We start from the raw sequence: 18,072 nt of genomic DNA, 5'->3' as shown, positions 1-18,072 counted from the left end.
CTGTCCTAAGACCTGTATTCTTTGTCCCGAGTCAGTTTTTAACACGAGTGGCGTTGACTCACATTTGACGTGTGAAAACTTGGACTTGTACACGCTTTCCGGCATTACGGTGACAGCGGCCCCCATGACGACCAGCATCGGCAGGTCCTGTCCTTCAACGTTCACAGTCACCATGTAGCCTTTCTTTATTGTCGAATCCGCTGTGCAGTTGTGCAAAATGTACTGTCTTCCTCTGGGGGGGATGACTCAGATACTAGATGTGTCGTCAGTGGTTCTTGGTTTACTCGACACATCTGAAGATGGCCCACTTTCGAGCATCGCTTACAGGTGTAGGTCTTGTACCAGCAATTATCTGACGCGTGTGCTTTGCCACAGCGGTCACATTTTTGTTTTGTGTTTTTTTTTTCGGCACGTCGAACTCCGTGTCTTGGATTTCAACCTTGCTTCCGTTTCAACGATGTTGACAGAGGTGTTAGCAGCATCGCTTCGGCTTCCTACTTGTAAGGCACCGCTTTGCTTGGCGGCAAACTCCCTGTCACGAGCGATCTTGCAGGCGCCTTCAAACGTTAAGTCATCCGCCGCAAACAGAGCTCTTTAAGTTTCGTCACACGGGATACCTGCCACTAATCTGTCACGCAGCGCATCCTGGAGGAATTCTCCAAAATTGCACTTTCAAGCGAGGTGTTCCAACTCGACAATAAAGTCTTCCACACTCTCGTGGTTTAATTGGACCCGCCAGTTGAATTCGCACCTCTCGTCTGTGGCTGAAGTCCTCGGGCTGCAGTGGTTCTTTAAAAGAGCCTCGACTTCTTCGTACGTCTTTTGCCCTGGAAGTGCGGGAACTACCAAGTTCTTCAGTGCTTTGTACGCTTCTGACCCAATTAGTGTTAAAAATACCGCTAGATTTTTTTTTTGTTTTTTTTTTGCTGCAGCTATTTAGCTTGCATTGACGAAAAGTTCAAAGCGTTCCAGGTAAAATTTAAAGTCTTGGATCTTCGGGACGTACTCGTCAAGTCCGCCTAGTCGCGACATGACTTCGATAGGCACAAGAAACGTCCAAGCAGGTACTTATTATCGTGCTGCTGCTTTTCCCGACGTGTGTTTGAATTCCACTGCAGACGTCTGGTCCCCGGCCACCTTCTCTGAACGTTCACGGCTTCCAATTACCTGCTGTCGCTTTCATTACACGATGCTTGGTATACCATTGCAGGCGAAACCGATCCTCGTCGCCAATGTAATAACCGTGGCGAAGCGCGAGAATCCAAACCAGAAGAACATTTACGGCGTCCAGCTCGTTCTTAGGGCTTACAAAACGATGGTGTCCCATGCGCGTGACGAATGCAGCCCATGTCGCGAGCGTGATGTCACAGCCCCTCGCGCTACTCGCTCAGCGCATGGTTCTCGCGCTACAGCAAGTACGAACCGATATTTTATATAAAAGTGATGAGCGATTTTTTGAGAATTTCACTTGAAAAAATGGGGCCAATTTCCGGCTTGCTTTCGGCTTCTGACGGCATAGAGCTCCGTGCATGCAAGAGCTTCGTCGGCCGCCATTCTCCCATTAATTTGTTAAGAAAATAGCTTAACCATTTTGAGAAAGATAACGGTTACTGCTGAGATTTAGGCATCTTGTTCGGGCCTACAGCGCTACATTTGGGTGGAAAATGAACGTTTGGCGATGCGTAGTTTGTTTTTTTGCTGCAAAAAAACCCTTGTAATATATTTTTTTTTTTTTGAGGGACCTTTTGTAGATTTTTTTCTTTATGGGGCACCGTATTATTATTTTTTACCGGGGATAAATTTAAGTTTAAGATGTCATACTGCATGACATGAAAGGTATTTGTAAATGTATTTTCAGATGATCAAATACTATCGTTGTGTTTCTATCTTGTACTTAAATACGTTTCTAAAAAGTGTAATTGGATTACTAATGAAATACATTTTTGTCAAATTATTTTTTATTTGTATTTCGATACATTTCTTAAAATATTTTTTCCATCCCTGCTAATTATTGAAAAAAATTACTTAAAATAAAATTAATCAGCCGAGTACACCGAACTTTAGTTATTTTCACAAATAAGCATATTGGCAGAGGTCAATACAACATTCAGCTTTTTCTGTAGGATGTGCACTTTCCGCAGAAACAATTTCTCGAGGTTCCGAAAAAAAAAAAACCTGTACATATCGTTTTCCTCACTGGGGAACTATTTATTCATAGTGCGCTACAATTCCAGGTTGCATAGCGAATATATAGTCCTTAAATAAGATACATGCCGTATCATTTTTGCGTATGGCATTGTTGATATTAATAAGTGTCTAGGACGGAAAAAAATTAATAGGACATAGAGGCAGGCACATCTACCTTCAAAGTCTTTAATGCATAAAATGCTGTGAAACACCGGGGGAGCAACATCGCCTACGGTTATCTAGGAGGTGTTGATGAGAGGAGGAAGGGTTGGGGAGAGAGGAGTAGAGGGAAGGGAGGAGAGGGGTGGGGTGAGCGATTTGATGTGACGCGTGACGTACATTCTCCGCTACACTTAGCGTGGAAACTGAATGGTTGTATACGTCACGTGACGTCCATTTCTATCGCTAAATTTTGCGGGGAAACTGGATTAGCGTCTAGAACACAAGAGGTGAATTTTTCTGATAAATTTAGCGGGCAGCTGATATGGTGTGTAGATATAACTTGACCTCAACTTAGAGGGAAAGCTGAATTGAAGTGTTGGCCACAGCGCGTGAATTTTCTCGCGACGTTTAGCGGGGAAACTGAATTGACGTATAGGTCACGTGCCGTCGAATTCGCCAAGGTGTATATGTCACGTGACGTCACTGGACGCAACTTTCCCCGCAACTTTCCGCCGCTACTTGGCAGTAGCGGCGGCATGGCACGGTCCTAATTGCACGCAAACCCTTACTGGTGATCCGCACTGACCAGATACTCAGTGCCGCATTGTCACCACAGCCAGCCAAGTTCAGCAGGCAAAGAAGGCACCTCACGCGAAGAGGACACGCCACGCGGGGAACAGCGGCTGACTCCTGCGGGACGTCCAGCGCGACACTACAGGACAACGGCGCAGATTGGCCAGCGCCTCATACGTCACAACCGCTGCTCGCTTATAAAAAGGGCGACGAAGCGACGGCCGGGTACTTGGCACTAGCGGCGGCACCGGCACGGTCCTAATCGCACGCAAACCTTTACAGGTTAGTACAAAAACATTTACAAAATTATTTTGTGGACTAGCTGTCGCCGCTGCCAAGCGTCTTTCTGGTTGTGAACATGGCTAAGGGCATTGCTAAAGTGTGCAATGAATGGAAGGAGGACTTGAAACATGAATTGAAGACGTTCAAGGAATCGCTCGAAAAGGAGCTTAGAACAAAGATTCGCGAACTAAGAACTGATGTGAGGGAAGTGAAAAGAGGAATGGATTGCATAAACAAGGGATTCGAATATATTGCCGCAAGCGCAGCTGACTAAGGAGGCAGCGCTATCGTGGCCTAACGGTTCCACGCAGAAAGCCAGGGTTCGATCCTTGGCCGCGGGTGCGCATTTTTGTTGACTCTAATGTGATGTCCTGGGCAATTCGAGAACTGCGTTGCTAATTCGAGGTTAGAATGTTCTACACGCAGAAACTTTTACGCTCATTGTTCCAGAAGCCCACGCGTGAACAAAAGGGGCTCCGCGTGGCACGCCGGGGTCAGTCTCGCCCCAGCGTTCGATCCTGCTGTTTCGCGGCCTGCGACGCTATGCTTTTTCTATTCTCTTTTTGGGCACAAGTTCGCCCCATTAAAAGTTTATTTTTTCCTGTTTATTTATCGCTCTTTTGGTCACAACCCGTGACATTTTGGTGAAGTTGCAAGGTACCGCATGTCCGAGCAGCGCAGCCCTCCGAGTTCCCGCTGTACAAGTCCGAACCCAAGCTACCGAGGACCCTACGAAGACCAGATCGAGACCCGACCAAGTCGCCGCACCCAAAGTCTACACCCGGAATACGGACTTCTGCCACCCAGGACCAACCAGCCAACGAAGCCGACGATGGCCAGCCAGTCGCAGACGCAGGCCACTTCTTCCGTCATCTACCAGCCCGTCGCACCATGGACGGCTGCTCCGTTCTACGGTGAACTCCACGAAGACGTTGAAGATTGGATCGACGAATACGAACGCGTCGCCCGCCACAATGGCTGGACCAACAAGCAACAGCGGCAAAACGTGTATTTCTTGCTCAAGGGGACTGCTAGGTACTGGCACGAAAATCACGAGTCTTCTTTGACATTGTGGGATATTTTTAAAAGCCAGCTGAAGGCGACATTTGTGAACCCGCAACGCCAAGAGAGTGCCGAAGACTTACTTCGTAGAAGAACTCAAGGCCCCAACGAAAGCATCACCGACTTCGTGGAAGACGTTCTGCGCCTGAGCGCACGCGCCGACCCCCAGGCTACGGAAGAAAAAAAAAATAGAATCCTTATGCGGGGCGTAAGAGACAACATCTTCGGCGGCGTTGTTCGTAGCCCTCCGACAACAGCCCAAGATTTTGTCACCGAGGCGACGAACATCGAACGTGCCCTGCAAGCCCGAGCCATTCATTACCATCGACCAGCCGGCCCCGCTGCCCTCGCACCGTCTAGCTTCGACCTTGTCTTTGGTATCCCAGGCATTCGCGAGGTCATTCGAGATGTTGTCCGCGAAGAGCTCAGGAGGCTGCTGCCTGCTGCCAACCAGCCGGCTTCGCTGTCGATAGCCGAAGTGATGAGCGAAGAAGTTCAACGGGAAATTCAACGGGAGGCTTCTGCCAGCGTAGCAGCACCCGAGGAGCCCACCCTGACCTACGCCGCAGTGGCCAGACGGCCACCGCCTCCTCCTCGAGCCTATGTCGCGCCGCCCCGACGTCGGTCTCCTGCGCCGCAGCACGACCGCCACCGCGACGACAAGGTCCAGTACGCCGGCCAGGAGCCCCGCGCACCTCGGAAGACCGACGTGTAGCGAACACCCGGCCGACGTCTTCTGTGTTTCCAGTGCGGGGAAGCAAATCACACCTTCCGCCAATGCCTATACCGGCGACTCGGGCTGCGGGGGCTCCACCCAAATGACCGACGCTCCCGTTACGGTGAACGCCCTCGGGAGAGCGACGAGTACCTGCGACGACCTCAGTCCCCCAAGCCTGCGTCCCGCCGAGAGTTCCGGTCGCCGTCGCCAGGACGTCCAGTTTCGCCGATGCATCGACCCCGACGTGAAAGCCTGTCACCCCTCGCTCCTCGCCGGGGAAACTAGGCGCGGTAACCCCTGGAGGTGGAGTTGCCGAAGACGACCGACGTCAAGATCCTCCACGAACGTCGGAGGGCCCCACACGAACGCTACCAGAGATCGAAACGACGCCCCTGCAACGGTGTTCAATAACCTAGACGTCGTCATCGACGGCCACGACGCATCAGCACTCGTGGATACCGGAGCAAACTACTCAGTCTTCAGTGGGAGGCTCTCCCGCCGCCTTTAAGTCACGACGCCGTGGGGTGGACCTCAAATACGAACCGCCGGAGCGCACCTCATCACACCGGTCGGGAGATGCACTGCTCGCGTCGAGATCCACGGTGAGACGTGCGCTGACAAGGTCGTCGTTCGGCAAGACTGTTCGAGGGACGTTATCCTCGTAATGGACTTTCTCTGCGAGTATGGCGCCGTCATCGACCTTGGAGCAAACCGGCAGACGCTACGAAAACCTGCTCCACCACAGGAGGACGCTAAAGCGACGTCATCCGCGGTACGAGTCCTCGCAACCCACGTGAACCTACCGCAGCGGTCAAGTGTTTTCGTAACCGTCGGGGTTGATGAGACTTTCTGCGGCGATGTTTTGCTCGAAGTAAGCCTGCAGTTGCTTCTAGGAAGAAGGATCGGCATCACAAGAGGCGTCGCGGAGCTCCAAGATGGACACACTGTCGCACTCGTAACGAACTTCCGACAGGAGGCCCAGCACCTTACAAAAGGCACCGCCATGGGTCACGCCGAGGAATTCCCGGACTCCGCCGCAATCGCCGGAATATCAGAAAACCTATCTTCGTGGCCACCCAACACAACGCCGCCTTCGCAGTTTGGCATCGAGCCAACCCTGCCTACCCCACAACGACGACAGCTCAGTGACCTACTCGCCGAGTTCAATGAGTGCTTCTCCACGTCGTCAAAGGTGCGCCAAACGATCGTTGCGAAACACCGAATTGTCAGTGAAGACAACGCGCTTCCTGTTCATCGGTCGCCGTACCGTGTCTCTGTGAAAGAGAGAGAAGTCATCCAGAAGCAGGTCCAAGAAATGCTCGATGACGGCATTGTCCAGTCCTGAAGCAGTCCGTGGGCTTCACCGGTTGTCCTGGTGAAAAAGAAAGACGGGACTCTTCGGTTCTGCGTGGACTATCGCCGACTGAACGCCGTAACAAAAAAGGACGCCTACACGCTGCCACGCATCGACGACACCCTGGACCGGCTGCGCCACGTCCGATACTTTTCGTCGATGGACCTGAAGAGTGGGTACTGGCAGATCAAGGTCGACGAACGAGATCGGGAAAAGACTGCCTTCGTCAAGCCGGACGGGCTGTACGAATTTAAAGTGGTGCCGTTCGGACTATGCACACCACCGGCGACGTTCCAGCGGGTAATGGACACCGTTCTTTCCGGCTTGAAATGGCATTCCGGCTTGAAATGGCAAAGTTGTCTCGTCTATCTCGACGACGTCGTGGTATTCGCCAGCGACTTCGACGAGCACCTGAGACGTTTGCGACCCGTGCTACAGGCTATCCAGAATGACGGACAGACACTGAAGCCGTCAAAATGTAGGTACGCTTACGGCGAGCTCGAATTCCTCGGCCATGTCGTGAGTACTCAAGGTGTACGTCCTGACCCTGCAAAGACATCCGCTGTCGCCGAATTTTCGAAGCCATCAGACAAGAAAGCAGTACGAAGATTTCTTGGGCTGTGCGCATACCAGAGATGTTTCGTTCGCGATTTTGCTAAGATTTCTGCACCGCTCACGCATCTGACGAAGGACGACTTGAACTTCCGGTGGAGGGAGGAGCAAGGACAAGCGTTCAACGAATTCAAGGAAAGACTCCAGTCGCCCCCTATCCTCGGACACTTCGATCCATCAGGGGAAACGGAAGTTCACACAGACGCCAGCAACGCCGGGCTAGGTGCGGTGCTCGTCCAAAGACAAGACAGAGCAGAAAGGGTGATCGTTTACGCAAGCCGAGAAATGTCCAAGGCAGAGAAAAATTACTCAACAACCGACAAGGAATGTCTCGCTGTTGTCTGGGCGGTAACCAAGTTCCGCCCGTAGCTGTATGGGATCCCGTTCCGTGTTGTCACGGACCACCACGCTCTTTGTTGGCTCGCCAACCTCAAGGACCCGTCAGGACGCCTCGCTCGCTGGAGCCTTCGACTGCAAGAGTTCGACGTGACCATTGCGCACAAGTCTGGCCGCAAGCAAAATGACGCCAATTGTTTGTCTAGGGCTCCAGTCGAATCTCCTCCCAACAGCACCGACGACGATGATGACGCCTGTTTTCTCGGAGCAATTACAGACACCGATCTGGGATTTCAACGAGACGACCCCGAACTTCGCGCTGTGATCGACCACGGCCCGAGACTTGCCAAGCTTCGTTCTGCGACGAGGCGTGCTCTTCAAGAAAAACTTCGGAACGAGCAACCCTGCCTGGCTGCTGGTTGTTCCGGCCAGCCTGCGGGAAGAAATATTTCAAGCCTGCCATGACGACCCGACGGCTGGACACCCTGCCTACAGCAGGACGCTCGCCCGGATTCGTGACAAGTACTACTGGCCGAGACTCCCGAAACTCTCGTGAACGCCATCAGAAGGTCGTGTCATCATGCGATGCCTTCAGGTCTGAAGGAGCAGTCAGAACGCTTGGTGGCTGCCGGTTTCCCGGGAACGCTCCTGGTGTCGGTTGCAGAAAAGGTTTTAAAGAAGCTACGAGTAGTAGCGAGTCCAGACCAGGATGTGGCCCAAAAGAAACAAAGAGTGGCGGTTGTGCCTTACATGCACAAAACGGCACACAATCTCAAAAGGATAGCAAACCGCCTAAACGCTCGGGTGGTTTTTTCTGCACCCGAAAAACTTGCCAAGTTGTGCAAAATGACGGACCCTTACCGCAAACCACCGGTTGGCTGCGTGAAGAAGCATCGCAGCCCGTTTGTAGATTGCGCAGAAGGCGTCGTTTATGAGATCCCGCTGACGTGCGGTAAAAAGTACGTTGGACAGACGGGAAGATGTCTGAATGACAGATTGCGCGAGCACAACCTAAAAGTGAGCGGACAGCGTGACGGTCATTTGTCCATGCACTGCCATGACTGTGGGTGCAAACCTGAATTTAATTTGTGCATTGTCATTAGAAAACATAGAGATAAGACGGTAAGGGAAATTATAGAGGCGGACCTGATAAGAAACTACGGGGATCGATGTGTCAGCGTGGCGTCGATCGATTTGGCAGACAAAGAGATACAGTTCTTGCGATCAGTGGCGTGGCTTGGGATTGGTTGAATGGCGCGATGATGCAGAGTATTTATACCTTTGATTTTCTGACGATTAAACCAGTTGAAGTTAGCGCATTGTGTTGTCTTGTTCCTACCCTTCGTCCCTGTCGTGAAGCGCTATTATGTTCTCCAAGTCCCGAAAACAGTCCACTTGTACGCACAGTCGTGCCATGAGTGCCAACGACGTAAGAGGCCTCCGACGACACCAGCAGGACTCCTGCAGCCGATACCAGCCCCGACTACGCCCTTCCAGTAGGTCGGAATTGATTTACTTGGGACGTTCCCAACATCGACGCAAGGAAATCGGTGGATTATCGTCGCGACCGATTATCTTACTCGATACGCCGAGAGGAAAGCCTTGCCATCCGGAACAGCGGTGGAAGTCGCCAAGTTTTTCGTCGAGTTCATTCTGCTTTGACACGGCGCACCTGAAGTGCTGATCACAGATCGCGGGTCATCCTTCATGGCACAGCTGACTCAAGAAGTTCTTCGGCTCAGTCATACCAGCCATCGACGAACAACCGCTTATCATCCGCAGACCAACGGGCTAACGGAGCGGTTCAACAAGACTATCGCCGACATGATCTCCATGTACGTCGACGTAGAGCACAAGACGTGGGACGAGGTGTTCCCGTACGTCACGTTTGCGTACAACACAGAGGTTCAAGAAACGACGAGAATGGCACCGTTCCAACTGGTACACGGCCGGACGGTTACCACAATGGTCGACGCCATGCTGCCTCACGTGCCGGCCGTCGATGGCAACGACGATGTTCAATTGATCCCGCAACGCGCGGAAGAAGCTCGCCAACTGGCAAGAATCAAGATTCATGACCAACAGCTAGTCGCCGCAGGCCGCTATAACCTTCGTCGCCGGGACGTCCACTTTCAACCCGGAGACCGGTTATGGGTTTGGACACCGATACGGCGCCGCGGGCCAAGCGAGCAGCTTCTCAAATGCTATCTTGGACCCTACAAAATCATCCGATGGCTCGGTGATCTGAACTACAAAGTTCTACCCAACGGAACGCGCCTACCTGCTAGACGCCAGCCACGACCCAAGGTGGTGCATGTCGTCCGGCTCAAGCCGTATTACGAACGATAGAACTTTGGACTCGCATCAAAGTGGGAACTGTGACCTGTGAACTGTGGCTCGCGACTTTAATAACCATTTGTTGTGTATTTGTGTTTTTGTTTTGTGCTGAATCGGGGCGATGCACTTTTTTAAAGGGGGGGAATAATGCCGGGAGCGCAGCTGACTGAGTACGCAGCGTGCTCGTGGCCCGACGGTTATCGCGCGTGCCTTCCACGCAGAAAGCCAGGGTTCGATTCCTGGCCACGGGTACGCATTTTTGTTGACTCTAATATGATGCTCTGGAGAATTCGAGAACTGTGTTGCTAATTCGAGGTTAGAATGTTCTACACGCCGAAACTTCTACGTTCATTGTTCCAGAAGCCCACGCGTGTACAAAAGGGGCTTCGCGTGGCACCTGGGTCAGTCTCGCCCCAGCGTTCGATCCTGCTGTTTCGCCGCCATCGACGCCTGCGACGCTATCCTTTTTCTATTCTGTTTTTGGGCACGAGTTCGCCCCATGAAACGTTTATTTCTTCCTGTTTGTTTATTGCTCTTTTGGGCACCACCCGTGACAATACAAAGAAAGACTTTGAGGCGCTCTCAAAAGAAAACGCAGAACTTAAGCGGGTAAATGCGAGTCTGCATCAATCCCATCAAACGCTGTTGCAGGCGATCAAGGAAACCGAACTGCGCCTCGTTCACTGTGAACAGTACTCGAGGAACATAAATCTAGAGATAAAAGAAATTCCGAAACAAGAAAATGAAAATGTGACATATACTGTACAAAAGATCGGCGACCTTATCGGGTCGCCGATAGCAGTGAATGGGATAGAAGTCTGTGACCGCGTGCCGACACGAAATAAGGAAAGCAACATCATCATTCAATTCCGAAGCCGGACGCGACGAGACGTTCTGGAAGCTACAAAAAAGAAGCGTATAACAAACAATTAAGGATCTCGAGTCCACTAGTACCGCACCGATCTACATAAACGAAACGACTGCTTGGGATGTCAGTGGCAAAAAAACATGAACATAAATGGAAGTTTATGTGGGTCTGGAACGGCAGGATCTTTGTCAGGAAAACGGACAACGCCCCTATACTGGAAGTCACGCACGCGGATGACCTTGAGAAGATTAAATAAGTGTTGAATCGTGTCTCGTAGTTGAGTTTGTGTTAAAATGACTGACGAAAATTACTTACTGCCAGAACATGATACGAAAATATTCAACACAACTAAACATGACATATATAGTGTATTTCATCTTAACCTACAATCTGCACGTAATAGAAAGGATGAACTTAGTATTTTACTACACAACTCTGGGTTTACTTTTGACATTCAAATGTTCACGGAAACTTGATATTATGAAGAAGGTGACGTTACACACTTAGAAAACTATAAAACATTTTATTTAAATCGCTCTGCTAGACGTGGTAGCGATGTGTGTATCCAAGCAAAAAATAGTATCGAGTGCGAACTCATAGAACCATTTTCTGTGATTAATGATGACTATGAGTTATTGACTTTAAAACATAGCGACTTTTTATTTTCAGTTCTTTACCACCCACCAGGTTGTAATGTTGCTCAGTTTACTACATTTATTGAGTCTCTACTTTGTTTCGTAGGAGACAAGAGCCTGAGAAGTATTTTGGGAGGATATTTCAACATTGATATGTTAAGTTATTCAAACCAAGAAAGAGAGTTTAGTTTGTTGGTTGAGTGTTTTGGATGTGCTAATACTATCAATTTCGCTACTCGTGTGACTTGAAAATCTAGCACACTTATAGGTCTGTTTCTTACAAACATTGATACCTCGCTGCTACAAAGTGGTGTTGTGGGCTGTTCAATCAGTGATCATCTACCGATATATATTTTTGTACATCGGAATTTGCCCAAGGCAAGCATAAATGATGCTCTTTCATTTTTTACATTTCAAGACACGTCATTTACCGCCTTAGAAATATTTAAGTATCAAATTGAACATGCGAACTGGAATGCGGTATTCTCTGCGGACTATGATTGCTTTATCACTCTCTGCTTTATCATTCTCTGGTATTCTCTGCGGACTATGATTGCTTTATCATAATATTCACTACCATTTACATGAACAATTTTAAATATAAGACACATCGGGCCACAAAAGGCTCTCGCAAACCCTGGGTGACGGCCGAAGTTCTAAAAAAATAACCAAGAGAAACAGACTTTTTAAGCAATTTGTTCGTAGAAAGAATTCAGAAATATTACAACTTTTTAAGAAATGTCGTAATGAGGTCACAAACTTAATTAGGCGAGCTAAATTTACCTATTACTTTAATATGTTCAGCAATTTAAGTACCAGTGCCATTATATTGAAGATACTCAACTCGATTTTAGGGAAAACGTCAGCCTCCTCTAGAATTGAAACATTAAAAATTAACGGACATGAACTCGGAGGAGTTGACTAGCCAACAAATTTAATGAATATTTTATTAACTTATTTAATAATGACCGGAGTAGAGTGAATGAAGCACTTGCATATGTATCGAGATTTATAAATGACAGTATCTTCTTTTATCCTACGGATGTTCATGAGGTCAGCTCTGTCTTTTGTAACCTTAACAATAGTAAAAGTTGCGATATTGATGGCATCCAAATAAAACCCGTGAAATATGTGATTGCGCAAATTGCATCTATTTTAACTCATTTGTTTAATCTATCGTTGTCACGGGGTATTTTTCCTAAAAACATGCAAATAGCAAAAGTCTCGATACTTTATTAATCTGTAGATAAAAATGTTTTATCAAATTATAGACCGGTTTCTGTACTTCCGATATATTCAAAGTGTTTAGAAAAACTGGTACATTTTCGATTAAACCAGTTTTGTGACAAATTTTCAGTTGTTACAGATTCTCAATTTGGATTCAGAAAAAGGCGATCGGCTGAACTTGCGCTGTTGAAAATGAAAGAATTAATTCTAAAAAAATGTTGAAACTAAACTTCTAAAGGTACGAATATTTATCGACTTTTCGAAAGCTTTAGATCGGTTAAATCATGACGCACTAACGTTCCACTTCAAACTCAACTCAAATTATTTGTTCGATTTGATCTCTGGCATTTGAATGTTACTTATTTTGAATAAAAAATTCCAAATGAAGCAAACTATATTCTCATTTACGTTATACTCTATCTCAAAGAGAAACGCTGCCTTATTATTTCATTTTCATTTCATTTCATTTATTTACCCTCAGGGCATAAAGGATTACAGAGGGGAAGTGGGGGAACGATGAGTCGCTAGTAAAAAAAAAAAAAAACTCACGTGGGAAAATTGATAAAAATCATGATAAACAAAACCAAGTAAAAATAATAATCAACGCCTTTTTGAAAAGAACACTGTCTACAGTTGAAACAATGGGGACCGGAAAGTGGTTCCATTCATGGGATGTGCATGGTACAAAAGAATGGTAAAAAGCATTGCAATTTAAATGGGGGATGGCAACTTTATGTTGATGATTTAGTGGAATAAATTTTGGGAAATAGGCTTAACTGAGCGATTTTTCTGTGTACTGAGAGATGTGGAAGTGATAGGTTAGCCTTAATTAACGGTATACACTTGCGGTTCGATGATAGAGCAAATGAAACGTACTGATATGTTTTGTATGGCTTCAAGTGATGCAATTAGTGAAGATTAACCAGGGTCCCAAATAGATGATTCATACTCTAGCTTTGGTCGTACGAGTGTTTAGTACAGTATCACCTATAATGATTGGGGTGCCAATGAAAGGTTTATCTTCAAGTATCCCAGCATGCGAATTGCATTATTAGTTGCGTTATCTATGTAATGTTTCCATGTAAGATCAGCCAAGGTACTTATACTCCGAGGCCGACTGTAATGGAATTCCTTTAATATTACTATTTGCAGGTACTGCTGTACGCCTGAATATGCGCATAGATTTACGTTTAGTTGAGTTTAATTGCCCCAAAGTGACACTGCAATAATATCAGTTTGCTGTCTTCATTCAAGGATTTTGATTACTTCGCTGTATAGGACGAAGTCATCAGCGAATAGTGAAATATTGGATGAAATATTAGATGGTAAGTCATTGATAAAGATTAAAAATAGCAAAGGTCCTAAGACTGAACACTGCGGTACTCCTGAAGTGACAGAAACTAAAGTGGAACAAGAGTTATTGATGGTAACCAATTGTTTGCGATTAGTCAAGAAAAAATGTATCCAGGTGAGAACTTTAGGGCTGATATTTAGTTCATTGAGTTTTATCAGAAGTAGTTAGTGAGACACTTTATCAAACGCTTTTGAAAAATCTAAGGAAATGCAATCTATATTTGACCTCTGGTCAAGTATAGAATGAAGGTCATTTGTTAACGATGCAAGCTGTGTTTCGCATGAGAATGATTTCCGCAAAACCATGTTGAAATGAATAGAAGAAGCAGTTTGAATCTATGGAATTTGCTAAATTGGAAGAAATGATGAGCTCAAGAATTTTGCATGGGACAATGATCAATGATATAGGGCGATGAACGCGATCCTGCTTTCAGAAAAAGTCGTGCTTTAGGATTCAGTTTATGCAAGATGCGTTCATTCGCTAATTCTCTTCAAAGTTCGATAAACCTCTGAACTTGTTGATTACGTTGCTGAAACCCAGAAGTGTATTGTGGATCTACTATAAAGTTAAACTCACCTTCAGGACCAAATATGGTTCCGAGAGTTTTGGCAATATGTATGGCAAAAGTTCCAAAATTTGCTGCACTATATGTGACAAAAAATACTGCTTTAGTGGGCAATGGAAAATGCAATTTAAATGTTTTAAGCCCATCTTTCAGGTAAATGATGTTACGGTAATAATGACCTAAGCTGATCACTGTTTTACCATATCCTGCATTTTGATTTGAAGCACCCTCCTCATCTTTCATTTTTACTGATGAAGAGAGAACCGTTGACAGCTTCAATGAATAGCAAAGAGAACAAGAACAATTTACAATAATATATAATAGTTATTAAAAAGCTTGAACTTTCTTGGGACACTAACCTTGTTCTTTCATCTGTGGCTTCATTGACCGGAAAAAAACCTAGAACGCTACCCACTGTACTGCCAGTAAGAAGTGATGCCTCCGTGTTTTTTAATTTAGTATATTTTTTTTTTTTACATATTTGAAACTTCTTACGTACGAGGGAGGACCCCAAAAAACAAAACTTGCTTTTATAAAATTGCGTGCTTACTTTTACAATATCAAAATTCAGCCAGATTTAAAGACCTCGCCATCTGATGCAATGCACTGGTTTAGACGTTTTTCCGAACGCTTAAAATAGCCTTTAAGCTCGGCGAACTTCAAACTTTTCAGTGCTTCTGCCGTTTCTTATTTAACCTTTTCCACATCACCAAATAATTCTACTCTGAGAAGATATAGCTTGACCCGGGTAAAAGAAAAGAAAGTCGCACTAGGCGAGGTCGGGTAAACAGGTATAGGGTGACGTGCGGGAAACATGCCGTCTTTGCTGAAAAACTGCTGAACTCTCAACGCGGTGTGGGCAGGTGCGTTCTCATGGTGGAGAACGGAACTCCTATTTGCAACAGATCTGAACGTTTTTTTTGCTGTTTTTTATACCAAATCGGCACACAATTTTCTCAAAACTTTTAAACAAAAGTCCTCGTCGATTGCTTGACCGGCATAAAAGATGCTGAGTGCACAATCTCTTTATGTCAAAAACAAATAATTTTTTTTTATGTTGAACTTCACTTGCAGAGTTTTCTTGGTCAGTAGGGAAATGGCAGTTTTTCATTGGCTGGTTTGCTCTTTTGTTTTGGGACTGTAGTCGTAACACCAATACTCATCTTGGGTTATGACTTTGAAATAAAATAGCGTACTTTAGTATCTGCTCCTTCAAAGCACGGCGCGCCGTAGTCTCTTCGGTTCGCCTTGTCAAAGGGCGCATTGAACGAGACTAATCATGAGTCGACATTTCGCCTTGTTTCAAACATGAAAGCCATTCGTACACTTGTATTTTTCTCAGAGCAACTTGTAAGCAAGCTGTCTCTAGCGTTATAACCGTTTCTGTCGTATTCTTGGTCTACATGAATCAGAATTGCACGGCCGTACGTTGTTCGTGTAAATCACCTATCACCAAATAGGCAAACGCTTTGAAAGAGCCTCCAAAACAACTCCAGTGAAGCCAAATGCAGCGCCTCATAGGAAGGCCAACAGCTAGTTTGATGGAAGCGGGCCCCTAAGAAACACACCTAGAGGGAGAAAGTTGTAATACAAGTAGCCCGCCCTCCAGAAAATATCACCGGCTACCTTTCGTTCCCCCCTCGTATACTGAGAGAAGTTTCCGACGAAACGCACATCTTGCGAACCTCCACAACTAAATGTTAAAAATTATTTTGATTGTCAAAAAGTCCGATACTCGTCTCAACTTCACGATTTATGTTCTTGCTCTTTTTTTTTTACCTATGCCGGTCGTCTTCCCTCTACTATTGATCGGTCGTTTCTCCCGGTGTTTTCACAAACCGAGCATTAAGGATGTTATACATATATATATATATATATAGGCCAAGAGCTGCTTAGAGCAATACATTAATTGACAGATAAGCATAGTACTAATAAGTTATTAATTTTGAAAATTTCAGACATTGTTCTTTATTTTGTGGGTGGTCTTTTCATAGTTTTCACTCTAAGGTTGTTAGCTGAAAGATATAGAAAGCATCGCAAAACGTCCAAAACCATGTACCCGTCTATGAAAAAAAAATATCTGCCCATTTAAGAAATTTCATCAACAAAAAAATTACTTAATTAAAAACAAAATCTCCGCTGCAACTTTGAGCATTATGTTCGTACTTACACGTGCGAATACGCGTTACACGTCCACGTGCAAATATAACAGTTTTCGGGACATTTCATTGCCCAGCTGTCTCCGCCGGTCACTGTCTGCCCGCCGCGTGAAAACTAACGCCTGAGAATCTACGCGTATGAGACAAAACGAACCTTCCTAAAAAAACAGAGTTCCTAAGATGATTTGAATCAATATCTTGTCTCATCTAAGCATACTTACTCAGGAAGGCCATACTGATAATTCATACCCCGAAGAGATGCAGCTGGCATTACTGAAATAGATGTATAGAAAATTAAATATAAGTAATAAATAATATATAAGGCGAGCCAATATACCACTTCCTTTCTTCAAGAGCATTTAAAACAAAATCTATGCAGTTTCCTAAATCTGTGTCTTCATCGCTTTTACTCTAGCTTCACGTTGGCCAGATTTTATGAACTTGTGACTTTGAACTAAATATATAATAATAAATAACCCATTTATACCTATTGCTGTCTGAGTTGCATCATAAAACATCACGACTTGTAATGGATCAAAAGATGTTCTGGAAAGAGAAAAGATCATGATTAATGCTACGTGGAATTTTGGGCAATATACATTTACACAATTGACTATGATATATGATGCATTAGAGTTACTCGACGGGAACAATATATATGCTCCTTGATTGTTTATAAAAAAACAGGGCAAGCTTAACTTCCGGCATCTATCTTCTGAAACAGAGAGTTGGTGTGTTCCTTTCTGATTCCGCCTCGTTCTTTGGCGCAAAGCGACTTTTAACATAGTGCATCACCAACGAGCCCAAACCTCGAGTTTCAGATTTTGGAAACGGCTCCCAAAACAATAATTTACCAGGCTAGTCTACTCTGAAGAATTATGGCACACTTTACCAAAGCACGGTCTTAGATATAACGGGTGTTCCCGCAACTTCCAGACGCCCTATAACAGGAAAGAAAAATACTTCCGTTTTGTTTTTGTGTTTGGGTAGGTGCTCGACGACTCTTGGTTTTCTAGATCAGTGTCTGCTCTGTTTCATGGGCGCCGTCATGTTTGTTTATGCTGACACCATGACACAGTGGGGGCCTGCGCCTTTTGCAAGACTCCGTTTTTTCCCCCAAGAACGGCGAGGCGTCGAGGGCCGCCATTTTTGGGTGATCGTAGGACGGCGCCGAAGGTGCCATGGCCTCCGAGATTCCATGGAGGTGCTCACCTACTTCGATGTTCCGCCAGCAGGTGGCGCAACGTGAGAAACGAGAGGATACGGCTGGGTGGCGACTTAAGCAACCATCTTATTACACCGATAGGTGCTGACTGGGCCATTATGGTATGCAGAAATGCAATGTAACACTGGCCTTTGGGAAAGAAACCTTCAATACAAAAACAAGCTACTCAAAGAATGTGAAAATTGTGCATTAACGAAACTCGCGTTTTGCAAAAAAAGATTATAAAAAAAAACTTTCGGTAGATTTTTTGGTGATCCGACTCGGCGGCCCCTGGGGTAAATCTCGGCGCGTATCTTTTTAAGGTATATGTGCCAGGCGGCTTGACTAAGGTGGTCGTGGATATGCGCTAACGATACCTTCGACGGATTTCTAATTTCTTTAAGGAACAACCGCTCGTTCTTCTCACCCAAGTTATC

General features: G+C 46.0%; 1 protein-coding gene across 1 annotated transcript in view; it reads right to left on the bottom strand.

Annotated features, from left to right (window-relative positions):
- The window catches only part of LOC115323890 (neprilysin-1), a 105,777-nt gene that overhangs the window by 24,586 nt on the left and 63,119 nt on the right, over positions 1-18,072 (bottom strand). Inside the window, exons 13-15 of the mRNA XM_040214765.1 lie at positions 16,919-16,977; positions 16,653-16,704; positions 14,284-14,351 (exon numbers count right to left, since the gene is read on the bottom strand). Of these exons, the coding sequence (XP_040070699.1) occupies positions 14,284-14,351; positions 16,653-16,704; positions 16,919-16,977 (179 nt within the window). The remainder of the gene's footprint in view (positions 1-14,283; positions 14,352-16,652; positions 16,705-16,918; positions 16,978-18,072) is intronic.

Source organism: Ixodes scapularis, unplaced genomic scaffold, assembly GCF_016920785.2.
Source record: "Ixodes scapularis isolate PalLabHiFi unplaced genomic scaffold, ASM1692078v2 PGA_scaffold1__304_contigs__length_218370807, whole genome shotgun sequence".
NCBI lineage: Eukaryota > Metazoa > Arthropoda > Arachnida > Ixodida > Ixodidae > Ixodes > Ixodes scapularis.
This window is presented reverse-complemented; position numbering and strand designations above follow the sequence as displayed.